This window comes from Raphanus sativus, chromosome 9 (genome assembly GCF_000801105.2).
Source record: "Raphanus sativus cultivar WK10039 chromosome 9, ASM80110v3, whole genome shotgun sequence".
NCBI classification, from domain to species: Eukaryota; Viridiplantae; Streptophyta; class Magnoliopsida; order Brassicales; family Brassicaceae; genus Raphanus; species Raphanus sativus.
The window spans coordinates 30,660,374-30,687,023 of NC_079519.1; the positions used below are offsets into that span (position 1 = coordinate 30,660,374).

Below are 26,650 nucleotides of genomic sequence, written 5' to 3' on the forward strand. Positions count from 1 at the left end.
ATTTTGTTAAATGCTTAAAGAGTACTGTATTTATATGCTTACTTGTATTTAGCATTGCATTCTCTGATTATCCTGAATTGGTTCGTCATGTTGGGTTTCTGATTATCCACAAAATCTATTATTGCGCTCTGGTAAATTTTCCATCATACGTTGTCATCAGACTTGACACAATAGTTATATTAATCTGTTAGTTCTAGCCATCATTAGTGACATGTTATATATGCAGGTTCGACATATTAAATACTTTCTACTTTGCTACAACCTACAACACGTTTTAATCGAGTTTTAGACCTTGGAAAATCATGATCCAATATTTGTCTGCGACTTAGTGTATGATTGGATGGTATTGTTAGAATAATAAAAAGTGGAGTAAATTTGTTTTACTCTGTCTCCCTCTTAGATACATCCAATCAGGTAGAAGGAGGTGAATAAAAATTTTCACTCAGTTACGCTGGAAAACAGATATTTAGTTTGTTTGTTTTTTTCTGTTTTTCCACTTTCTTTTTATTCTCAGAAAACGTGGAGTAACTCAGAGTAACAGAACAAACTCTTTATTATTTCACCTATTTACTCCATATGAGTTTCCAATCGGATCCTTAGAGCATGTTTAAAGGCAGCTTTTATAGCTGTCTCTTAAAAAAAAAAATTATGCAGACCCTACCATTTTCACAAGAACTATCACTTTTGCCTCTTCGGTAAGAGGCGAGTTTGGAGGGTTTTGCCATAGTTCGCGGGTTTCACTGACACGTGACGACCCGCAACTGATTCGTTTTTTTCTTTTAAATCAGATAAAAAAGTGTTTCTAAAAGCTCCTTACCGTTAATCATGCTTTTAGTATTGACTCTTCTAAAAAAAACTAAATTTAACTTCATACTGACTTTAGAAAATCAACAAACTTTGGAAAAGAAATAAAACATTTTAAGTTTTTTTTATATCCAAGTTTTAAGATTTATAATAATTAAATGGGCTTATTTGCCATAAAACCAAAAAAAAAATAGAAATTAGATTTGTAGAGAGAAGATAGAGAGAGATAGGAAGAGAAAATAGGAGAGAGGGAGAGATTTTGGTTAGTTAGTGAATATATGTTTTTTGTATGGTTAGTAGGCCTAATTTTCCTAATTAAATCTCTATATTAAACCCAAACTGAATTATTGATTGGATTGCTGAATATCAATCTGACTGCAGGTCTGGGTCAAATCCAAAACCAACAGTAGAATAGTAGAACAATTCGGTTATCAAATATCATAAAATACTTTATTTAATAAAATATCCACAAATTTATAATATTAAATAAAATAGTTTAGTTTGTCAAAAAAAAATAGTTTAGTAAACTGATGTCATTTATTTCTAATTATAGTTCTTAAACGACCATATTAGCAAAATCAATCTTCAGCACTTGAAAAATTGGATAAATGCTACAAATAGTGAAATATAGCGTAATCACATTTTATACTGAAAAGGGCATTCTTTGTCATCTATAGGCTATGATTTTGTTAAAATATAATTAGAAAATAATACATCTTTTTGATAATAGGAACTAAACTAGATCATTCCATAGAAAGTTACATTTTGTTGGTTGTTCTATTCCGGTCTGGTTACCCAGACCACCTCAAGTTTGAGTAATATAATAGCCGTTTGCCGTCAGAAAAAAAAGACAATAGGAACTAAACTAAGTAATTGGATCTATTTGTTCAAAAAAAAAATCGGAAATGTGAAATTGACATAAAACATAGCTAAAGAAATAATACATCATTAAAAAACAGGTTTATTAGTAATTAGTTAATGCGATAATGCTGCTATAAATATAATGCTATTTATTACTCAGCCATAATGTTTTTTTTTATTTTTTGTTTTAACTGTAATTTGAAACTAAAGAAAAATAAGAATACAGTATAACTAATGCAGTTATGTAGAAGTGTATGATTTAGTATGCAGTTAAATATATATTTCTGATTCTCTTCAGATGTATATTAATATAGAAAGAAATAAAAGTTCCCTTTAGAATCAAGCCTTTGGTCAAAAAAAAAAAAAAGTTCCCTTTAGAATTCAAGAAAACATCGATATAAGGAGATAAGTTATTTCGTAGTGCCTAGTGCCGACTGGATAAATCTTTTATTATGTCATACATGATCGTGACTTTTCATCAGATTTTTATGAATTTTCTCCTTCTTGTTGAAAATGGTGTGTCAACTATTTTAATTATTTTAAGTGGTCAGCTCAAATACATTGTACAACTATCCTGGTCGTGATCTCAAGCATCATCATGTTTGTCACTACAGAAACGTTATCTACTTATTAAATTAAATAAATTTATTTTGTACGTGTTTCTATGTAAATGCATATAAGGTTCCTCTAGTTTGTTGTTCAAAAAAAAAAAAGGTTCCTCTAGTTTTAATAAAGAAGATTCATATGAGTTTAGGCTGACAAATTAGATTCGAGATTGTTAAGCTGCAAAGTGTTAACAGATTTCTGCATGCACGTTTTAAGATCCTTGCATCTTCAATTCATTTCGCCGAACTATTTAAAGAGAGAAAAATATATAATGCTTTATCAGTCTTAAAAACGTAATGCATTGGAATATTCTAAGTGTTAAACACAAAAATTGTAAATAATACTAGTTGGTATATTGTAACATGTACTTGTTTTGAATGCCTATTTATTTTTGATTGGTCTAGATCAATTCAAAAAAACAACAAATAATAAAAAAAAATAATAATATTAAATCTTTGGAATGTGTGCATTGTTTTGTTGTATTCAATTTAAAGATTTTTTCTTTTTTTAACTAACTACAAAGATGATGGATTTTTCACTCTATTTTCTATATAATATCGAAAGAGAAAAACCTAAAAATAATATTGAATTATAAATCTCCACTCATGAAAAACTTGTTATGCTAATTAATTGGTGTCATAAAAAGTAGGGTGAGAACCAAAAAAAACAAAATGGTTCTAGATAAACCGGTTTTCACACATGTGAAATCGAATTACTAAACTTTGTTGTGGGTCGTGGCAGGGTGCGTTAGATTTGAGAATGATTCAAATATGACAACTTTATTCATTTTTTTTCATAACACTTGTTTATAATATCTACATACTTTATATTTATTCTATATAACTTTTATATGTTTTGGAACTAGTCTAACATAAACATTCAAGTTAAAGACATTCTATAGAAAAAGAGGAAAAGTTAGTTAAAATTTTGAATATAACATATATACTAATTCAAGTAGCGACAAGGAACGACGTTTTGTGTTTCTTAACCGCATGTTCAGTATGCATTATAAAATTAATACTTATACTAATTCAAGTTTTATATGGCTGTTGGGACCAGAAATCAGAGGTCTGAAAATTGGCAGAGCATTTGTATTGTTAAGTTTTTAATAATGTTCTCAAAAAACTAAAATAAGTGAAAATTAAGAAGAGTAAAAGAAAGAACATAAAGATATTCCTATTTGAAAACATTACTAAGAGCTTAAATGCACTATTTTACCACATATCACTTATTTTTAATTATTATTTTAATATATTATTTGAAATACCTATAAAATTTCTACCAACATGATGTCTTTAGTTACCCATTTGGTGGAAGATAGCAATTAAACAGACAAACATGTTAGTGTTTTCTCGTATATATTATGTATTCGAAAAAAGAATTTAAAGGTGTTAAATCTTATAACTATATGATCTTATAATTAAATTAGAATGCTTTTGCGATAGTTTTTAGAGATCGGTGACACAAAATAGTTATCAAAACTGAATTAACCAACATATATAATCAGGTAAACGATAAAGATAGGTGGGTGTGAAAGGAAAGATTAACTATATATAACAGAAAATATGAATTTTCAGATTATAAAAATTGATTAAGTGCTATTCACCTTCTTATTCTAGAAAACCGGATAAAATGATATTTTGCTATTTATGAAAGATACATTCTAATGTAAAAGATAGATTAAACATTTAATTTCAAGCTAGCTATTTTTGTATATCGATTAGCTACAAAAGCAATCTCCTAGCTCTCTCTCTCTCTCTAGATACATAGCGATCACACACATAAAAAAATAAAAAATTATAGTATAAACATATGTTTCCAAAATTGTTTTTAAAGTATCATTGATTTTTTACTAAACTACTTATAGCTTCCAAAATGTGAATATCATGTTTCAATATTAGGTTAAATACTTAGCAAAATATTCAAAAATCAGGATTTCTTAACACCATCGAACCAAACCATAAAAAATGTAAAATCTACTTAACCATCTCTTACATATTAATTGAGAAGAATTATAACTTGTGATATATGACATGTGTCGTCGTTACAATGACTTAAAATATTTAAAATAGGTTAGTGTATATAAACCTAGTATATTTTAATTAAACTAAAATCTAATATTAATTTGTAATCTACCAAACAGATTCTTCATCTTTTCCTCAGATAAAAACTATGATATGATTAACATATATGGCATTAATGATTTTGAATAATAATGATTTGATAACAATTTTTTAACCTATATCATTTTATTATTTTATCATCAAAATATATTAAAATAACATTAAATATATAATAAAAATTATATTTCATATTAAAACAACTATACATTACTAAAAATGTTTAAAGAAATATTGAAAATTTTCTGATCAATGATTTATTTATTTTTTGTCATAAGAAAAAACAAATGATCGTAAAACTATATGACTATATGAGTAGAAAATTCCATTCAATATCTATTCATATTGAAAGTATATATCTATATTAATATCGTTTAAACTAAATTATATATCATATATAGTTATTTTAATTTGAAAACTTTAGAAATGTTTATTATATTTGAATTAATAAAATTTAAATATTTTATAATTTTAATTTTATAAAATAATTAAAATATATTTAAAATACTTTTGTTATTATTTTACAATTATTTTTTAAAATTTTATAAAATATTTCATGGTGCGGATTATTACTCAGTAATACACTAAACTAGATATATTCAGTAGTTCATGAGAGTCATGTTACGTCGTACGTGCGCTAGGTACTCAAGAGACTAAACTAAAAAAATACAAGTTCATAATTAATGTATCAACCTAAAGTCAGAGGCGAATCCACTAAGGATGGAATGGTGTGAAGTGACACTACAACAATGGTGTCAAGTGACACCACAACAATTTTATAAAAGTTCTGATTTGTACTTATGTTTCATATAAAATCAGTAGTCCAGTGGTTACATCCACTTCTTGAACCCACAAAACCTAGGTTCGATACCATCTTAACCCCTTTTTTAACATTTATTTTTTTACTTAATAGCAAATTGGCCCCACTTAAAATAAAAGCTGGGTCCGCCACTGTCTAAAGTTCAAGTTTAAGGGCATCTCCAACTCCATTCCATAATTTATTCCAAATTATGAAATAGAGTTGAAAATGAAGTGGAAAATAGAGTGATGACCAAAAAAAAACATTACTCCATAAATAGAGTAATACTTTTATTTTTTTGTCATCACTCCATTTTCCACTCAATTTTCAACTCTATTTCTCAATTTGGAATAAGTGGGGTTGGAGATGCTCTAATAAAAAAATCATGTCGAATCATTCTGTCGTAATTATTATCATTAGTGATTAGAGAAATGCACAAAGCATTGTTGATTTGTTGTAGATTAATTTTCAGCTTCTGGATAAGACAAATCACATATCGATATAAGGACGCGTCATCATCAAAAGGATTATCGAATAACTTACCGCGTCGCCACCTTTCCAGCATGCAACGCTTCCTATACACGGGAAACCGAACTTTCTAAACTCTCAAATTTCAACCATTGACTCAAGCATGCATGTTCATTTAAATGTAAATCCGACAAAACGTCGATTGCAAACATACCGAATCTAAGTACCTTGCACGGTTTTGGTTTTAAAGATGTCTAAAATTTGCAAAATCAAGTTGCGTGCCTCAGTGCTAAAAACTGCATATCATTGTTGTTTGGTTCTTTGAAGTCATGATGTGTCTTTTTATCATTGTCACATTAAATATGTTGTGTTTTTACCTTTTAAAATACCCCCTAAAACTTCTCTGGTGTGACTATTAAATTGGATTTTCGGTTATCTTTTTTTTTCCTTCTGAATTGATAATGGTACACTTCTGAAAATATATAATAATGAGAACATGATTTAAGCAAAAGATTTGTGAAGAAAAAGAAGAATAAAGAAGGGAAAAAGGCATAATTTGTGTCGACGGGAGAAAAAGTTTTGATAGATTGGGTAAACATTGGAAAAAGAACCCAAGTTGTATGATTTAATTGGCAAAAGGTGGTCCAAGAGACATTTGGAAATGTAGGACATGCCCTAAGTTTTTGCTTTTCTAAAGAGAGTATGAGGAGGTAGTCAACGAAACGCGCGTCTAGTTGTCGTTTTGGACCCACTCAATACAATTACACGCAAATTCGTGTGTATATATGTGCATGCAGCAGTACAAAACTCTATTATTGCAATTTGTCGAATTTATTCTACAGGAATTCACCGACCGATGATATTGTTTGTCGATTTTTTTTTTTTTGAACTACGTTTGTCGATAGTTATAAATGGAAGAAACAACTGAACAAGAGACCATTCGAACCAAAGAAAGCTTTCGTAGAAACTAATTTAAATATCGTAATGTGTGCCCGGATTAATGAATTGATTTTGTTGACCTAATTATGATTTATTCTTGGGTTCACTCTTTAGGATGAACCTCTTGATCCACCAACCAAGAAGATTGTATCATTTGAGATTTAATATCTTTTAAAAAAAGAAACAAAATATTATCGAATTATATTATACTTTCAAAATAAAAATTATACTAATCACAAAAAACAAGATTTTTTAATCTAAAAAAATATATTTTCAAAATATATTTTAAAGTTTATACTAATCACAAAAAATGAGACTTTTTACTCTAAAAAGAATTTATTTTCAAAAAAAAATAATTTAAGACTTTGGATAAATATTAAATTTTAAATTTTTAAAAAAATCAAAAAAATAATTTAGATTTATCCAAAGGTTTCGGATTTACCCAAGGGTTTAGGATTTACCCAAGGGTTTAGGGTTTAGGATTATGATTTAGGGTATAGTTTTTTGTTGATTGTGTTATAAATATTTTTTTTAAAAAAAAATCAAAGTTTTAGAATTTTCCCAATGGTTTACTAAAATATTTAGAGTTTAACATTTAGAGTTTAGTGTTTTTTTGTGGTGTTAATTTTTTTTGGAAAAAACATATTTTTTGCAATTAGTATTTTTTGCAATTAGTGTTAACTTCTTTTTTATTTTTAAAACGTAATATAATTTTGCAATATTTTGTTTTTTTTTAAATGTTAAATTTGAAATAACTAAATCATATTGGTTGGTGAACTTATAGGTTCACCCTAGGGGTGAACGCAAGAATAACTCCCTAATTATTGTATTAGAATCTTATCCAAGTAAAGTTTCACATAAATTAAAATACATAAATCTATTATGCTTTTAATAAAATACAACTTTGGCTCTTTTATTTCGATTGTATTTTACATTATTATTAACTTAATAAAAGTTACACTGAGATCATATTTTCCCTTAAGAAAACAAAACCTGTTAAAACAAAACGAGATGAAATATTTTCTTCATCCCGTTATCTTAGTTAATAATGTATAATCACATACAATAGTGATTAACTATATATGACAATGGTTTTTAAAGTTAGGGCCAAACCAAAAAGGACTAATCGTCGACATAATATTATTCAATGAGCAGTTTCATTTATGTTTCTACGAAATTATTCAAATCTGGACCACTGATGTCTAAATCTCGTGGTGCTGAATTGCTTTTTGAAAATGTTACGTGGATATCTGTGTGGACCTTTTTGTTAAATGATGATGTCTCTATGGTTAATTGTGGAAATAAGTGATAACGACTGAGCATAACATTTCACAATACATAACCAATATATTGTAGAATACATTAAATCATGATTTTCTTGCCAGTACTGATGGCCGATGACATATACTTTCCATTCCACATACCAGTTCAATGATCTAGTTTTGATTATTAGAAACGATAGGGAAAGTACAGTTTTGTTTTTGCCAAATTAAGTCGACATGTCCAGCAGTCTAGACATTTTTCTTTATCTGCTATAGTGCAATCAGCCCAAACTTGACACCTTCTTCAGTTATGATACTAGAACTAAAACGATTATTTAATGACAGAGGAGTTTCAAATGGTACGCCAACTGTTATTGAAGGTTGGTAAAAATAATTTCAAAACATTTGGAAGACAGCAGCATATGAAATATGGAAATACAACATGAGCAGCTTATTATATATTTTATACATATAATTCTTCGGTTACTTTCGTAAGTATAAGGTTAAGATTCCGGTTGTGAATGATGAGCAGACAAAACATGCTGCAGTACAGTTAAGTTCTACAGCTAGTACTTTATTTTATTCATGCAAAAGAAAGCGATAATTTGTGCACCTTGTAAATTTTTTACAGTTTAAAAAAAAAAATAGTAAACCATTCTCGGAGAGAGAAGGTGAAAGCCTCGATAGCCACGCGTTATAAAAATCTGGTGTGGTGTGGATTCGAACTTGGATCCCTTGGAAATCCATGGAACGCCTTAACCATCCGACCACAGACGCGTGGTTAATTTATTACAGTTTTTTCTTAAAGACGACATCAAAAAAATATTTGGATGATTAAATTGAGGTGAAGTATTCCATAAGAATTAAAAAAAGCTTTATTAACTTTATTAAAAACACTTGATTAAGTTTATTAAAAAAACAAGATACTATTTCTAAATAAACTCAAACCGGAAAAATGTTTACAACCAGAACTCCGTAGATAGAGCTAATTATAACATAAAAAAAAAGCAAATAGAAATTTTAAAAAATCTAAAATCTAAACAGAAAAACTGTTGATTAAGTTTCTTTTACTTCATTCTACTTTTTATGGAATAATTAACGCATCTTAGCTAGTATTTTTTGAAATAAAAACCATAATTTTTAAGGTTCGTATTTGTGTAAGATTGAAATGAATTTATTTTTTAAATGATTATTTAATTTAAAAAATTTGTGACTGTATAATTTAATTTTAAATGATAATGTAAGTGCTAATTTTTAGAGAAAACCATACATGTTTTTAAAAATGAATTCAAATCATTTAATTTAATATTTTGGAATTGAATTTTCATAATACAACCTAGACATGTGAGTGAATTTTAAAGTATCTATTATATAATCTAAAGAGATGCATTCAACTAGAAATTTGAAGTTATTTGTATTAAAATGACAAATCACTATTATTCAAATATGGATTTTGAAAACACTTTAAAATCTAGTGTTGTTGAATTTTTCATTTCATAAATTACTCTAAAATTTACTATTATTGAACAAAATTTAAGTTGAAAATTTGTAAGTATTTCATTATTTTTAAAATGTTTGAAAAGAATTTTTTAGTTATAAAAATAAAAATTTCATTATTTTAGATAAAATTTTAGAATCGTTTAACAAAAATCAATTAAATTTTCGAATTCACCTAAAATCATCTAAAAACTCACAATATCAAATCAATTAAAATATAAGATTGAATACACCTTTCCTAAAAGTTTTAACCCATGTAAATTATTTAATATTTATCCTAAACTTCTTATCCCTTCCGTCGACTCTTTTGTTCCATGCTGCGTTGTCTACAAATATAAAAAATACTACGTTTCTATGTAAATTTTGGTGAAAAGTTAAAAACACTGAAAGTGAAATGATAGGTTTTAAGAGACAGACAAAACATATGATAGAGAAAAATGTCCCCAGTCATGTCAAAGACCACCATCTGCATTTAGTGCCCTTTTCCCTGTATAACTTTCCCCAAAAAAGGTTATAACTTACAATGAACTCATAACAAGAAGAGATAGTTTAGGAAGATAACTCCAGAAAAATCCAGAGACTGAGATTGGTTTTCTGATCATGGCAGTTTCAGTTCACATGCGTAGCTCCTGATTCCTAATGTAATAAACAACTAGATCTTGATCCGCGCTTTGAAAGCGCGGAATATTTTACGATGAAAAATTTCATTAATAACTTAACAAATATTTTGGTAATTTTTAAAGAATGTATTTAAAATATTTTTGCATTTAAATCAGTGTTTTTAAATCCAGCCCGATTGTGATTATACCGGTTAATCCGAAGATCTGATAATTCAATTTAGATTTTTTTTAAAAAAATCATATTAAAAAAATCACAAAAATCCGAGACTAACCGATTGAACTGATGGATGACCGATATGTAATCTGATTTGATTTAAATTGTAATAGTTTCATAATTTGTAATCTTATAATCCAAATTTTAAAGTTCATTATTTTGCAATTTATGAATTATGACGTTTCTACAAAATTTTAAAGAGAAAATGATAGATATAAAATAACAAAGATTAATAACTAAGATTAATTACTAAAAATATTAGTTATTTTATAAAAATATAGTGTTTGGAAACATTGATAGTAGTATAAAAATATATTGTTGGAAACATTGATAGTAGTATAAAGAAATAAGTATATTGTTTGGAAACATGGATAGTAGTATAAAGAAATGAATATTAGTGATTTAATGTAAGTTTAACTATAAAGTATAAAAGTGTATTTAATTTAAAAACTTACAAAATAAATGTTAGGTCCAACAGAATGTTTCTGTTTTAATAAGATAGATAGATACTATTGTTTTATACCGGTTCAATATGATCACAGCCGGTCTAACCCGGATTCACATGTCAATGGAATATTTTTTTTATTTAAAAGACCCTAATGGATTTATTTGTGTAAAAATGTATAAAAATGAATTGTCTGTTTGAACTTCTAAACCGAAATTTGGAAAACTCGGTTAAACCAAACCGAATGAAGAATCATGTGAAACATATCATACTTCTCAGGCTTCACATGCCACAGAAAATGCTTCTGCACTCTCTTCACTCTCATCTGCATTTGCCTGTACCTACGTTCCGATATCGACATCAGAATCTTCTTCAAGTTAGGTATATCTTTCTCAAACACAAAAACCGCAAAAGACTCCCAGTTCAAAACCCCGAAGAAAGGTGGCACGAAGTTATCAGATATGATAACCGGAACACAATCATAGAAAATAGCCTCCACTACTCTCGGGCTGTTTACTTCATACCCTTTAGCGCAAATGCAGTACTTGCTCGTCTTCATAAACTGAAGGTAGTTCTTGTTTCCTTTAGACCTCGGAAGCTTCCCGAATATTTTCAGGTCAGGATCTTTATTGTTACCCCAGTAAGAGAGTAGTATTGGCCTAACGTACCCGTGATCGGGTTGACCAGCAAAGAAAGCTAGTCTTGGCCTTTTGGACGCAGACTTGCCACCGATGTTACTTAGTGGTTTCTTGGGATCTCTAACGTACGTCTCGGGTAGAGATGTGTCCTTCCCAAAGACAAAGCCTTCTTTAACATCTGAGTTGCACAATGCCCTTATACTGCTAGAAAAATGCTTCCTTGTCTCCGATGGAGCCTGAAAATGTTACAAAAGGACACATTTATCAGTAAATGATCCAACCATTATAACCTCACATAGACAAAATGTCACACATCACCATATATATAATATTCTAAAAAATGATCTCAAAGCTCACATATTTACAACTTCATAGCGTAATGTCACAAAAATGTCACAAGGCGACATACATTCATCAGAAAATGATCTCAAATATCCAACCATTATAGCCTTACAGAGACAAAATGTCATAAAATACCATATACTAATCTAAAAGTGATCTCAAAGCTCAAATATTTTTACAACTTACATACAGAAATGTCACAAAAAAAAACAGATGATACGTTTTCAGAAAATGGTATCAATGATTGCATCTATATAACTCCATAGATATATCGGAAATGTTAAAAAAACATTCTCATGTCAAAGAGGAGAAGACGTTAGTCACGTTACCCAGTCATGGCAAGCGGCAAGGAAATGATCAGCTCCAGAAGTTCGATTCCAAAAAGGATATTTTATGGAAATGAAGTCGATATAGTCTTTTAGATACCTAATGAGGTTGCGGTGACTATGTGAGTTTTTAACATATAGAGTCTCCACGAGCATCTGGGAACTGAAGGGTAAGTAGAAAAGATGAGCTTTTGTAGCGTCCTTTGTGACATATTTGTTGTTGGATTCAATAAGTTTCATGAACCAGCCTTCGGATGAATATATCCCTCCGAGTTTAGGAGTGTGCATTATAGGTTTATCTCCTTCTTTGTATACATAAACCTTCAACATCTTCTCCATCATCTCATAGCTCCTGATGAATTTAATATAAGCTCAAGTTAGTATTTGTATATAAGCTTTGATGCAACTTGAAGAAAAAAAAACAATACTCACCGTTTGAAGATGGAGACATTACGGTAAAGAGGAGCGTAGAGGAGAGGGTCTTTGTCATCAATTGGTGCATTCTCAATGTCACGTTTTGCTTGCAAAAGCTCTAGGTCAGGTTTAGTAACCCATTTTGGTTTCTGAAAAAAAAAAGACATGTTATAACTTATAATTATACTAATGCTACTTCTTAAGTAAGAATGTATCAAACAAGATCATCATGTACCTTTGCAATACGATTAAGAGATATACGGTTTTGACGCAACTGCTTGCTCATCTCAGATATTGACATCACTACTGGATCAGACTTTTTAAAGTTCTCCTTTACTTCAGGAACAAATCTCACAACAGGAGAAGCATCACCAGCATCTTTTTTAGTTGAAGGCATTGGTAAGGAAGGAGGGTTCCCAGCACTAGCCACAGGTCCTGTAGCGTTTTCATTAACCGGGGACGGGTTTAAACTAGGTAAAGCAGCTGGGGCCTTCGCACTAGGCACATGTACTGTTGCGTTATCCTTAACCGGAGACGGTTTCAAACCAGGCAACGCAGCTGGTCCCTCTACACTAGCGGCAGGGGCGACTGCGGTTGCGTTTTCCTTGACCGGAGACGAATTTGGAGTAGGCAATGAAGGCGGGAATGCAGCTGGAGCTGAATCATCCACCAAAGTAGAATTGTTTTGGGAGAAGCTTGGTGCCATTGCTGGAGTCAAGTTACTATTACGATGCTCACGGTCTCCTATAAGTGAAGTTGAGTTTCTTGAAACGGGAATCTTGGTGGAAGAGAAGAGAGAGGAGATAGAGTATGGTAAATCGAAGTATTGGAAAGTGACGATGAGGGCAAATGTTAATCCCAATAACCATAGAAGACGTTTGCTTTCTGCCTTCCATACCCATGGAAGTACATGACTCATATTTAGGCCCTGTTATTGACCTGTCACACATCAAAAGTTTCAATACTTGTGAAAAATAAGTCATATGGATCAGTAAAACATGGTAAACGCCTGGAAAAAGTTTCGATAAAAAAATGTTAATCTACAGAGCTAAGTTGAAGCAATTTACAGAGCAAAGTCAGAACGTGAACACTCAAAAGTATCATTTTTTAAGAATTAGCAATCATAATACAATATGATTCTTGATTCTGATTTGGTCAACGTATTGACCCATTTAGCGGATGTGATTTAATAAGAAAACAAAAGTTGTAAATTTCAGAGGTCAAAAGACGCAATTTACTGAGGAAAACCTAGTAACTTAAGTGTATGTGATAATTTCTCCTGAACTATCATCCCAATCATTACATTGGCTTTGTAATCTCTTTAGAAAACATAATTGCTTTGATAAAAAAAAACATCACTGCATGCAATATGTTAAAGATGATACATATTCATTATCAAATAAGTTTTGCTCTACCTCACACCATGAACATATATATACAGAAATATAGAGAGAGAACCTGACAAAGTTGAGAAGTCGATTAGAACTTAGAAGTCAAACAAATATCAAGAGACGCATATGGAGTTCTGATGACTGAGTTTGATCGGCATCTGGTCACAAACTAGGACGAAAGAGACGAAAAAAGAAAGGTATCACGAGAAAATTGATTCTTGTCGGATTTTCTTCCTTACGTGTCTGTGTAACTATCCTGGTTCGCTGTTTACGATAAACCCAACAGATCCTTTGGAATCAAGAATCCATTATTTACATTTACAAAAAAATTTAAAAAAGAATCCATTATTTAGAATACATTTATGACAAAGTAGAGGGTATTTTCGGAAATTTCTAGGAGGAATTCTGAACCCAATCAAACCCAGAAAAAGAAAAATTACAAATCTTCTTTATAATAGTGCAGAAAAATCAAGTGACGCGGTATCAATGCTAAACCGAAATTACCCTCGCATTCTTCCAGTAAGCCAGTAACCATACGATCAATATGTGAGAAAAATTGACCAAATTGAATCGAAGCAAACCAAACGGAACGAATTGGACCAATATGCTTTCAAGTATTCTTCTTTTTTCTTTTTAATAATTATTATACGGTCCTCGTACCAAATAAACAGAGTTGTATGGACAAAAGTATCCTTAATAATATGTGAGAAAAATTGACCAAATTGAATCGAAGCAAACCAAACGGAACGAATTGGACCAATATGCTTTCAAGTATTCTTCTTTTTTCTTTTTAATAATTAGTATACGGTCCTCGTACCAAGACTGAGCGAGACACATGCATTGCAATCGTTGACATATTATTAACCTTTGCAGGGACAATGGGTTACCACTTAGGTTGCTTGCATGTCCCGGCAGCAATTAATATTTACATTCAACTATTTTTATCGAGATATGGAAAAAGTTAAACTTATTGTTTCGTAATGACAAAACATAACCACAATAAAAGGAACTTTGCATATGAGAATGAAATAGTTCCCCGAAAAAAATTGAGCACATCAATGCTAAAAATATGGAAATTGTATAATTTTTTGGAACTTGGAAATTGTATATTTTACCTTTTCTAATAAAGATAAAGCAACAGAATTTATCAAAAACTTTGAAAATTTTATTTTTTGGCCAAAAAAAAGATAAAGCAACAACTAGGTTTCTTAGGTCATCCTTAGGGCATAAAATCTGGAAATCGAAATCTGAATCGAACCCGAACCGAAAAACCCGACCCGTTATCCGATCCGAAATGTAAAAATACCCGAACAGGTTTTGTAGGGTGGTATAAAAAATATTTGAACCTGAAGTGTTATTAATCAAACCCGAACGGGTAACCCGAAAAACCCGAAACTAATAGTTAATATAAATATTTTGAAATATATATATAAGTATTTTAGTTATTAAATTTAATATTCATGTAATATTATATATAATAATAAATATTAACAATATTAAAAATGTTTTAAGTACACAATTAGTTATAAATAAGTAATTTATAATTTGTTCATTGGAATAATAAGTCCACTCTCTATAATATAATGTATATTGTTTACAAATAGCGTTTGTTTTCATACTTGGTTTAACATTTTATTGTTATTTTAGCAATTTTATGTGTGATAGATTAATTTTTATTAATTTAATTGTTTTTCTTTATGTTTTTTTAAGTTTTTGTTTTTTACTTTGGTTATATCCGAACCGAACTGATATAACCCGAACCCGAATGATATATGGTTACTTTATGGGTTTTAGGATGCAATATAATTTTTAACCGAACCCGAAGTGTTATTATCCAAACCCGACCCGTACTAATGAAATTTTACTACGGAACATAAGAACGTAAACCCGAAAATCCGAAAAACTCGATCCGAACGCTAACGGGTACCCGAACGCCTAGGCTTAGTCATCCTCATTGGAAGTTTTTTTTTTAAATGTCTCACCAGAATAATAATATTTTAATAGAAAATTTTCTCAAAAGTGTAAAGGGTTATGTCATAAAGATTTTCGCTTGAGTTTTCTAAACTTTTAAAAGCTTTCTTATTAAAATATTATTATTTTGGTGAAATATTTTTTTAAGAACTCTCAATACGGATACATACATATATGAAATAGTGGTGGAGGCAGTTCATAGTGAAGTGGGTCATATGACCCATGTGAAATCAATGAATTTTTTTATTTGTGTTTTTACAGAGAAAATTGAGGAAATACAGTAAAATAGACTTATTGACCCATGTAATATAACTCTGACTCTAAAACTGATCCTGATAAAGACTTTGGCTGTGTATATATGCTCGTACGACTAAATCATCAGACAGAGAAACTAACAAATTGGGTTGTAAATATTAGTATTACTTGGTTTATTATTAATTATTTTCTACAAAACTGAAATGATTGTTATTTAAGAAACAACTAGATTTTGACCCGTCCTTTTTCTTTTATTTTAAATTTAATTTTTAATATTTATTTTTTCTTTCTGATTATATTTGTATTTTTGTAATTCTATTTGTGTATAAATGTAGATCAAAATATATTGTAATTTAAAACTTGATCCGGTATACGTACGGTTAAGGTTGAGTTGCGGGTCGAATTCGTCCCGCTGACCTACCAACCCTCGGATTTTCAACTTTGTTTTGGTTAAAAATATGACCCGTACAACCTGCAAACAAATAATATTGTACCTGCATCCGCTCCGCTTAATTTTGTGGTTATCCGTAGGTTATATACATATTTTAAAAATCATTATTTAATTTAATTACTATAAAAGTATATTTATAATAAAAAATTATACATGACTTAAATTTTAAAAGTATTATTTTTAAATTCTTGTATTTAAAAAGTATTTGCTTTTTTAATTTTTAATTTTTAAATAATTTGCGGGTTGACGGGTAGCCGCGATCCAAAATCCACCAACTCATACTAAATCCGCATAAAAAACTCATAACCCGCATCCGCAAATCAATTTTCCAAATAGTTGGATCAAAAATAATTAGTTAGTGAAAGGATTCAACAATTTTTTGAAGTAAGTTTTTTGGTAATGATTCCCTTTTAATAGTATAGATGAGGTACAATGTTGTTTTAAATTAATTCGACACCATTATTCGATACAAAAAAATTATATAAACATTAGTAATAGAAACAGTGGTTTATACAAATCTTTCTTACGCACATATTTAAAATGCTAGAAGTCAACGGTTTAGATTATAGTAACATTTAAAGTCAATAACAGTAATAGATTTTATTTAAATGAAAGGAAAATCTTATTAAGTTGCTATAAAATAGGTTAGTTATAAGATTTTGTTATATGTAATAGGTTGGACTAAAAAAATGAAAGGGTCTAATAACTTTGTTTAAGTAGATTTTTTTAGAATGATTCTCTTTTAATAGTATAGATCACAGTATTTGCAAACTAGAAACTTTGAAATAAATATGCAACAAAATAGTATAGGGACATTGATCATCGAGGCGACATATCGCTAACACAGGCACTCTCCCACCAATATCTCAACATTATGATTTTTCACCTCTATCATGTATATATATGATATAGATTAATCTTCTCTCAAAATACAGATTATCGCCTTATTATCTTTTGTAATGGTAAAAGTATGAGCATGTGAAAAGATAATTTTACATGTTGTAGATCTAAACATCCTCTATATATTAAAATAGAAACATTTTCATTTAACCGCAGATAATTTAATGTTTTTGCACTATTTTTTTCAATCAACTTATTTTTAATTCCTACATTTTTAACCATTGTATTATTGAACCAAAATTCTTTCTATACAACTACTGAAAAATATCATTTTGAAAGAAAAGAATTACAAAATCATTAAGGTTTACATCAACTAAAATACTCGAATGAGAATGTTTTTAGAAATTGAAAGTTTCATATACTGTATTATCGAACTTAGCTATGTTTGAGGTTTCTGTACACGAATGCAATAAATAATTGTGATTGTTTATGAATTAAGAAAATTTAGGTAAAAAATTATATTAATAAATTATTTAATAAACTTTTTCACTCTGCCCAGGTTACTACCTAATTGATGATTAATCCATGGTATAGAGATCGAAATAAACTAAATTAATGACAGTATAAGTATGTTTAACTATAAAATTCAATTCATGTCATAAAGAAAGCAACAAAATATTCTAACAATTTCCAAAACTTAATTAAGACAAAGCAAAATTTGATTGAATCATTCAGACACCGTTATGGTGGATCACTGGATCAAGTAATCATCACCGTCCGATGAGACGTCGAGAATCATGGCAGTGTCCTTACCGTAACGGTGATGTATGAACTCATGGCGGGACTTGGTCATGTTCTGACGCCGGAGCTCCATAACTCTCTGATGAGAATTGGAATGTTTTGTCAGCACGAACGTCGGACTCGCCACCGGCCGGTACTCCTGCACCAGACGTCCCGATTTGTACCTCACGCCGCAGGCGTTGCACAGGGTCTTCGGACCCATTGGACCCGTCCGCCACTGGGGCGTCCTGTCGGTGGCACAGTGGACACACCGTCGCTCAACTCCGCCGGACTCCGGCGAGGAGTCTTTCTTCCGACAGGACGCGTCCACGGCTAGCTTTTTCCAGAGTTGAGCCGTCGGCGTCGGCGAGGACGGCGGAGACAGGTAGAGGCTGGAGATAGTGGTTTGTCCTGTGAACGGGTTGTCGTAAAAGGCTTCCTCGGGAAGCGCACGTGAGGCCCAGTGGCATGCTGCGGCGCGTGAGCGTTTGCTCCTGGCTTTGGCCGGCACAGAGACGTCAGTGGTGAAAACCGGACTGCTGTCGGATTTTGAGTCGGGTCGGGTCCTGTTACCGGATATTAGGTTGAGCTTTTGAACATGTTCGGTCGAGAACGAGTCCTCCACGAAGTTCGACAACCACTCCAGTTCAGCTAACTCATCACTCTGTGTTTCAACGAAATACTCAAAAACATATTTTCAAAATAATTAAAAATCGACTAACCAATCAAATTTTCTTTTTATTCCTTTTAAATTTAACTAATCGCAATTACAATCATATATTTTATTTCCTAAACTTACATAATCACGCAAAAAAGCAAACATATTTTTAATTCCCTAATTATTATTTTTTAGAAAAGAGATTAATTCCCTAATTATTCTTTCCTTTTTAATTCCCTAATTGTTCAAACGTACATATGAGACTGATTTTAATTATCATACCGGTACGCAAAGGCCGCCGGAGAAGCTGGTGCCGTCTTGAACGTCACCGTGGAAACTGTGAAGACCCGCGGTTGAGAAGGAGGAGGAGCTAGAGCTGTCGGCTACGGCGGTGGTTGTGTTAGCCCCGTCGGAATCAGCAATGACATCGTTTTCCTCGTCATCATCGTTAGAGAAATCGACCAATAGATCATCCACGGCGAAATGGTCAGTGTGTAAGAATTCATGAGGTTCTTCTTCCATGAAACTCAAAGGTTTTTTTGCCGGTGGGGTTGTTACGGTGAAGGTCTAGCCGGAGCTCTTTTAGAGGGAGAGAGGAGAGGAGAAAGTGGAGTGATGGGAAACGTGAGTTTTAAAAGGGGTTAAGATAGAGAAATGGGTTTCTATGGGAAGAAAAACTTTACGAATAAATTGTCATATTAATTATTTCATTTTTATTGCGTTTGAAGGGGACAAAAGATACATGTAAATCGGAAGGTTTGACGAGGTATTTATAGCTAATTAATTTCACAAAAATATATTACATCTAAAACAGTCCCCATACAAGCTAAGTTCAAAAAAAAAAAACAGTCCCCATACATGAAGAAAGAAATATAAGTACTTGGAGACAAAAAAGCATATGTACAACGAGTCAATGGGCACCAGTGGACTGTGAAAAAGGTTGTATAATGGTTTTTGCGCAGATGCTTTGTACGCAGCTGCGTTGCATGCAGCAATACACTCTCGTAGTCAGAGACTCGGATATAAACAGTCTCTGCACTCAAATTAGGTTATCCTAAGGTGTCTCTCTCCACGTAAGAGTAAATTATATGTCGATATCATTATAGTAGTCAGGGATAAATTTTTTTTTTTTTTGAATTAAACGTTAGGGATAAATTTTGCTTATTTATGTAATGAACAAACGTGTTTAAGTCTAATTAACCACCTCCAAAGTCACAAACCACCTTTACAAATGCTTGCAATCATAGCGTTAGTGTTTTGAGAGAGGCGAATCACTCAAGTTTCCGTAGCTTCTTCACATGAGTGTCTGCTTACTACAGAAACGTGTAATTACACCAACTCCCTAGTTCCGTGGAACCCAGCTTTTAGCTTTACGCCAACTCCTACACGAGCGTAGTTCGAGACAACGGATCGGATAAGGTTTATGTTTCTTTTATAGTTCTTCACTATTTTTTTTACTACATCATTGCCAAACTCTCGATTTTGTATATTAAAATCATTCAGTTGTTATAACTAAATAATCTTATCTTCCTATACCTAGTAAGTGCGTGGCAAAATTAGTGCCTAGAGTGCCCCTCACGTGTTAAAAGCGAAAGATACGTGGTGCATTACAATTTACAAGTTATACAATTGTATGGGCCTACAAGTCTACAACGAACTTTAAGCCGAAAAGAAAAGTCTACAACGAACCCCCCTCATCGGGCCTCAAGGCTCATGCTTCTTTGAAAGTAAGCAAAGCCCAAAATTATAGAGTTGACGGATCCTCGACTCGAGTCATATGGTGTCGCTAAGTGCTCAACCAGAGCCGTGCTTAGGTGAGGAAAAACCCTTAGGGCCTTTATTATTTTTTCTTAAAATTATTTGCCCAAACTTTACAAACCTAAAGTTATATTCACGAGTTATCCACAAATATATGAGTGAGAAATGAACTTTTCATTATAGATATTACAGGAGAAAAATACACTACCCAAAATTTCCATAGTTTTCTTTCACTAAATATAACTAACTTAATACCTTTTTCCCTCTCTACATGTAACTTTATATCTTAATAAACGGTTTTGTAAAGAAACAAACATAGGTGTTGACTGGTTTTCCCGCTACCACCCGCAAACGCAGCTTTTGCGGTTTATAGCGGTTGTTGGCGTTTCGAAACAATCACAATAAAACGCTATAAATCGCTTCAAACCGCTCCGAACCTCTTAAAATCAAAAGCTGGTTCCTGCTAGCGTTTGCGGTTGCGGGCGGTTGCGAGAGGGTAAATTTTTTTTCTTTAAAAACAGAATAAATAAAAATAATACTAAAAATATCCAATAAAAATTTTCAATTGAAATAATAGAAATTGTAAAATGTATTCATATTATATTTCAATTTATATTATAAAAATTCAAAACTAAAATATTTTCTATAAATTTTTAAAATTGAATAATATGATTTTATAAATATAAATTTTATATTTATCATATTATTATGATTTTTAATATTTTTATAATTACATAAAATATAAATATTGTTAAATTATTATTTAACAGATGTTGCGTTTGGTAGTTTACCAGTCATAAGAGTCCCGCAAACGCAACAATTTCTAACAGCTGTACCAGTCGTACAAATCTCTAGAAAACGCTTAAAACCGCAACCACCAGCACCCGCAAACTCCCGCAACCGCAACCGCAACCGCTGCGGTTACACCAGTCAGGCCCATAAAAGAAAACGTAAGCGTTTCACAAAAAAAAGAAAACGTAAGCACACATATATATTCTACTTATTAACAAATGTACGATCTTTTAGCTCCTTAGCCAAAGCAGGCATGCAGCTAGAGCTCCTAGTGAGACCACCTTTTTCAGACTTGGTAGCTCTGACCATCTTGTTAGACCTCTTCTTCAGAATCTCATTAACCGCTTCTGCTTGGTACAACGCCGGATAACTCCGGCCTAGTCTATTAAACCGGGAACATGCGCTCATGTGTGCATGTACTGCCTCCTCTCGCCGTTTCTCCATCACCAATTCACTATTGTTCATCTTCTCCATCTCTTGCTCCACTGCTTCTGCGCACAACCCGCAAATCAGCTTCCCTGAGAATTTTGAACGCATACGGTCTATGTACTCCGGCGTGCACTCTTCAGACATGCCACAACACTCACACTTTGCATCTTCCACTTCGGATATCGCCGATAACGACAACAAATTTGTAGTGGTTGCAGTTGCGGTGGGAGTTGGTTCTTTGGTTAGAGTGTTGTCTATGGATATTTGGTGTGATATATCGGAGCAAGTGCGTTTAAGGGGGGCCATGAGAAGGATTAATATTTGGGAAAATTGTAAATATGGAACATAAAAACAACTACATTGTCCCTATGCCATATATTAAACACCACATTGTCCCAATGCAATAATATTTTGTGTTTATCCAATTAAACCCCCAATATAATTCCAACGCAATATTTTATATTTGTTTTCTTTAAATAAAAAATTAATTTTCGATAAAAAAAATTTAATTAAGAAATAAAACAAAACACACATCCCCTGACACCATTTTATCCCCAAATTGAACACATGAACCCTAATCAAAACTCTCTCCTTTGTTACGTGTAGAGAGAAAATCGGAGAGACTTGAACACTCGACGACGCTGCTTCACTTCGCCGGCTCCAGTGTCCCTTATTCGCCGGCTCCGATATTCCTTTTCCCCTCTTTGGCTCCGCCGGTGTTTCTTCTTAAACAAAGGCGCCTACTCCTCCTCCTGGTCGTCGGTGTTCATCTTCCTTCTCCTTACAAGAGAATCTGGGAGTTTCGATTTAATCTCTCTCTTCTCCCGACAGAAACAAAGTGAATCACTTTACCGGAATCTCGAACCCGCGCCTTACCGTCTCAAACAGAGATACACTTCATCTTTATTCCTTGACCTAATCGATTTTAAGTAAGTTCTTCGGTTCTCTTTCGTTTGTACTTTGGATTGTTATGATTAAGGGAAATATGAACTTTTGATTCTTACAATTTAGGGAGCTGCAAGGGAGAAGATCCCTGATTTCATTACAGAGTGTGGAGCTTCACATTTGGTTACTGACTTCTCTCCTTTACGGGAAATTAGAAGCTGTAGAGGCGAGGTTGTGAAGAGAATGAGTGATTCATTAGCAATACATGAAATTTTAATATTTATTTAGCTAATATAGAATGAAGAACTACAAATAGACGACGATGGCTGATTGAATAACCCATTTTGTGTTTTTCTTTTCATGGGATATACAGAAAAGGTTGTAAAAATGGTTCTGTTTCTTTTCAAGTTCCACCTCCGGGTAAATGTTCCTTATGTAATAGACTGTTCCTAACAGGAACTGAAGCTCTTCTTGGTCTTGCGCCTGCACCAGAATACACTTTCCTAGCTTATCTATGTTTCTCGTGTCGGAAACTACTTCAAGGTTGTTCAAGCTCGAATAGTGGATACTTAGTGAGAGTTGTTATGACTTTGGATTTAGTTACTGTTAATCGTTATATATGTGTTACGTGTTGTACTCGGATTCTCATAAACAATAGTAAATGTGTTTTAGTTGTGAGGTTTCACTCTATTCTCATGATTTTCTCTCACAAGAGCCATTCTAAGCAAACTATACTCATTTTCTTATAAATCACAATGATGAACAGCTATTTAATGATGAAGATATTATATGTATTTAATAACCATTACACCGAACATGTTATTTCACTAAGATTTACAAATATAGTTCACACTACAAGTAGGGTTTAAACCCTAAACCCTTAATCACATAGGGTTCAAACCCTAAAGCCTAAATCAAATAAATGGTGATTGTGAATTTAGTGTTTATAAGTTAAAGTTTAGTGTGTATAGAAATTAGAGTTTAATATACTTGTTGGTTTCATAAATAATTGATAAAAACACAAAAAAATTGGAAAGATTTTAGGAAAATATACATTTCGAACTTGGTAGAGTATACATTCTACTGCCATAGAAAGTAGATAAAACAGTAGGTTGCATAACCCAGCAACGGTAGAATATAATATTTTGGTAGAAAATACCAAGTAAACATACGTAGATATATTAAGAAATATAGTTATTGAAATCAACTGTAATCCAGAAATAAGCGAAATGGCAGCTGAATAAATCTACCATCGTAGAAATGTATTTATTGGCAGCTGAATAATTCTACGACGGTAGAGAAGTATATAATGGTAGATATGATAGTTCTACCATATGTAGATAACTAAATTATTAACCGAATATACAATCTACGGCCCGTAACTAGTAGATTAAGTTTTCTGCCGTCCGTAGATCAAAATATGAAAATTTGATATACTAATATTTAGTCTATAAAAATATTTTTCATAGTATAGTTTTTTGTTTATGTACATTTTGAAAAAAAAAATATATTTTTCTGACTGTTAAAATAATTGATATGAATTTTTAAAGTTATTCAGGGGTATCTGAGTCCAGAACGGACCAAAAAATGATTTATGGCAAAGGGACAATGTAGTTGTTTTTATGTTCCCTTTTGGCAATTTTTTCTTAATATTTTGATGTTTTGTTTTCCTTTGTTTTGTTGTGTATAAAAGTCACTTGGATCTATGTATTTATGTTCTTACTCGTAATGATGATGCGTTTTTATAGTGTTAAAAGAATGGTCTAGAGGGTTTTGATTCCCTGTCTAATTTTCTGTGTTCGTCTGCCAATAAAAGCATGAACAATTTAGCTTTTATTTAATGAGCTAAAAATGGACCAACCTCACATGTATATCTTGTACAACACGGTAAAGCCAATAAAAAGTTACCCTTTTTGTCAGGAAAGATGAAGTTCATTAGTATTGATAAGAGACTGGTAACCTTTTTTGTTTTATCGTCTAAAGCAAGGCTCCAACTAGAAGGTACTCAATTGTTTGAATGTGATAATACGAAAAATACCCCTACATAGCCTTAAAAAAAATTGTCACAAATATTGCATATAAAGATCTGAATGACCAAATATATTCATTTAATTAACTAATCTAGATCATAAGGTTAAAAGTTAATGATTGGATTTTTGGGGTGGTTTAAAATTTTAAAAATAAAAAATAAATATTAAAAGTTCTGAAATAAAAGTTTTAAAATATTTTTTAAATAGTTTTAAAAACTATTTCAAATTTTGAAAAGAAAATTTGAAAAAACAAAATAAAAACTCCAAGAATTATTTTTATACAAAAGTTCAAATTTGAAAATATATAAATAAAAACTATAAAACAATAAATTTAATTTTTTATTGGTTTTTATTTTTTGTTATTGTTAGGATATAAGAATCTTTTGTCTCTTTAATAAAATATATTTTGGTCATTTTTCTAGAAGATTTTTGTGACAAAAAACTTAAAATGACAATAGTTTCTTTTCCTTCAAAATACTGGGAATTAGAAGATATAATGAATGTAAGCATTAGAAAAAAAATGGTAGTTTGTTCAGACTTGCTAAATCAAATCAAATCAAATTTAAATTTCTTTATATTATAAATACTACAAATGTATACAGCACTAAAATATTGTATATTTTATTTAACAATTAATAAAATATATCACTATAAGATGAATATAAGTGTATATATTATAGGTCAAAACTCAAAGTATATGCATGCAACCAGAAACTGAGAAAAGGGCTAAAAACATTAAATACCTATGTCTAATTGAATACTCCCTCTGTTTTTTAAAGATCTATGTTTTAGGAAAAAATTGTTTTGAAAATACATTTTTTTACTTTTTCAATGTATTATTTAGTGAAAATCTGTTAACTTCAAAAAAATTAATTGTGTTTATTGGATTTTTATTGGTTAAAGATTATGGAAAATTGTTATTCACAAAAATCAATGCATTTTTAATGTGATTTATTAATATATGTGAAAAGTCTAGAATATATATCTTTAAAAAAGAGGGAGTAAAAGATAACCAAGTTGCGCACACCTATTCATTGGCATTTAAACGACGTGATACTTATTTAAGTTATTTGTCCAAAAAAAAAACGATGTGATACTTTTTTTTTTTTTTTTTGACGGCAGACGACGTGATAGTTAAAGAAAGAAAACCCTTCTTTCCAACCTATTTTCAGCAACTCCAGCTGAATATTTTCTTGAGTTAATTTGCTCAATATCCTAAAATAAGTGGGATACCATAGAATGGGGAGAAAATGGTAAAGATGAGGGGAGGAAAATTGAGGGGATATTGTGTATGGAGTGCAAATATGGTGGATTTTGTGTGCATGGAGTGCAAATACTCTATTTTCTTTGCAGCTCAACTGGTGTTTCCATGACTATCCTCATGCAGGATGATAATCCTCTCGTTATTTTTTTTTTAATTTTTAACTTTTCTGTACATATAGTAACAATCTAAATAAGTTGATTTCGATCAATTAGACATGTTAATTGGGTTAACTTAGTTCAAATTCCGTAAAACCTTTGAAGAGTTTTGCCAAATATGGGTTGTTTTTCAAATCTTTGCATAAGTCTACCTAAAATCAATCCACCTTTTAAAGAAATAACACTCATATTCTAAAATATCTTAAAATTTAAACATTTTAAACCCCTTAAAATATGGGTTGTTTTCAAATCTTTGCATAATTGTCTACCTTTGGAAAAAAAAATCAATCCACCTTTAAAAAAATAACACTCATGTTCTAAAATATCTTAACATTTAAACATTTTAGAACTCTTAAATAACTCTTAAGGTGTGATTTTATGGTATCTGTAGAGTAAATTTTTACTCCACATATATATATTTACTCTTGGTTCAAAAAATTACCAATCGAGTAATTGTATACAAACAGAAAAAATACACACTAAATTTTACTCTAGATTTTACAAAATTTTCTTCCCTTTTCTTCTTTTCACTTTTTTTTTAAAAAAAAAATCTTCTCATTTTCACCATTTTATTTATTCTTAAAGTTTAGTAATCACACTCTTACATTTTCCGGCCTCACGTCTTGGTTTGATCAT

General features: G+C 31.1%; 3 protein-coding genes and 1 long non-coding RNA gene across 5 annotated transcripts; 1 reads left to right on the forward strand and 3 right to left on the reverse strand.

Annotated features, from left to right (window-relative positions):
• Positions 1 to 10,766: 10,766 nt before the first annotated feature.
• Positions 10,767 to 14,051, reverse strand: LOC108826018 (probable glycosyltransferase At5g03795). Its single transcript, XM_018599385.2, has 5 exons — positions 13,814 to 14,051; positions 12,591 to 13,294; positions 12,374 to 12,504; positions 11,945 to 12,293; positions 10,767 to 11,509 (listed from the first exon to the last, which is right to left on the reverse strand). The coding sequence occupies exons 2-5, from the start codon at positions 13,272 to 13,274 to the stop codon at positions 10,841 to 10,843; spliced, it is 1,833 nt and encodes a 610-aa protein (XP_018454887.1). The 5' UTR covers positions 13,275 to 13,294; positions 13,814 to 14,051; the 3' UTR covers positions 10,767 to 10,840.
• A 3,805-nt stretch (positions 14,052 to 17,856) lies between these two features.
• LOC108827278 (GATA transcription factor 12-like) lies at positions 17,857 to 21,546 on the reverse strand. 2 transcript variants are annotated; one of them, XM_056993573.1, is made up of 4 exons: positions 21,533 to 21,546; positions 21,251 to 21,374; positions 18,984 to 20,580; positions 17,857 to 18,707 (listed from the first exon to the last, which is right to left on the reverse strand). In XM_056993573.1, the coding sequence occupies exons 3-4, from the start codon at positions 19,221 to 19,223 to the stop codon at positions 18,015 to 18,017; spliced, it is 933 nt and encodes a 310-aa protein (XP_056849553.1). In that variant the 5' UTR covers positions 19,224 to 20,580; positions 21,251 to 21,374; positions 21,533 to 21,546; the 3' UTR covers positions 17,857 to 18,014. The 2 variants fall into 2 exon arrangements, with proteins under 2 accessions (XP_056849553.1, XP_018456159.1); XM_018600657.2 differs by lacking the exons at positions 21,251 to 21,374; positions 21,533 to 21,546 and having other exon boundaries at positions 18,984 to 21,007.
• LOC108826140 (uncharacterized) lies at positions 21,119 to 21,997 on the reverse strand. Its single transcript, XM_018599517.2, has one exon. The coding sequence runs from the start codon at positions 21,984 to 21,986 to the stop codon at positions 21,456 to 21,458; it is 531 nt and encodes a 176-aa protein (XP_018455019.1). The 5' UTR covers positions 21,987 to 21,997; the 3' UTR covers positions 21,119 to 21,455.
• Positions 21,998 to 22,011: 14 nt separating this feature from the next.
• Positions 22,012 to 23,255, forward strand: LOC130499471 (uncharacterized). The gene is made up of 2 exons (XR_008938337.1): positions 22,012 to 22,609; positions 22,692 to 23,255. It is a non-coding gene; the product is annotated as an uncharacterized LOC130499471 (long non-coding RNA).
• Positions 23,256 to 26,650: the final 3,395 nt, after the last annotated feature.

Coding starts and splice junctions, on each gene's coding strand:
- LOC108826018 (XM_018599385.2), bottom strand. CDS start 13,274: ATGAGTCATGTACTTCCATGGGTATGGAAGGCAGAAAGCAAACGTCTT. Junction 12,294..12,373: donor AATGTCTCCATCTTCAAACG/GTGAGTATTGTT, acceptor TAAATTCATCAG/GAGCTATGAGATGATGGAGA. Junction 11,510..11,944: donor TTGCCGCTTGCCATGACTGG/GTAACGTGACTA, acceptor TAACATTTTCAG/GCTCCATCGGAGACAAGGAA.
- LOC108827278 (XM_056993573.1), bottom strand. CDS start 19,223: ATGGAAGAAGAACCTCATGAATTCTTACACACTGACCATTTCGCCGTG. Junction 18,708..18,983: donor CCGGCGGCCTTTGCGTACCG/GTATGATAATTA, acceptor GTTGAAACACAG/AGTGATGAGTTAGCTGAACT.
- LOC108826140 (XM_018599517.2), bottom strand. CDS start 21,986: ATGGCCCCCCTTAAACGCACTTGCTCCGATATATCACACCAAATATCC.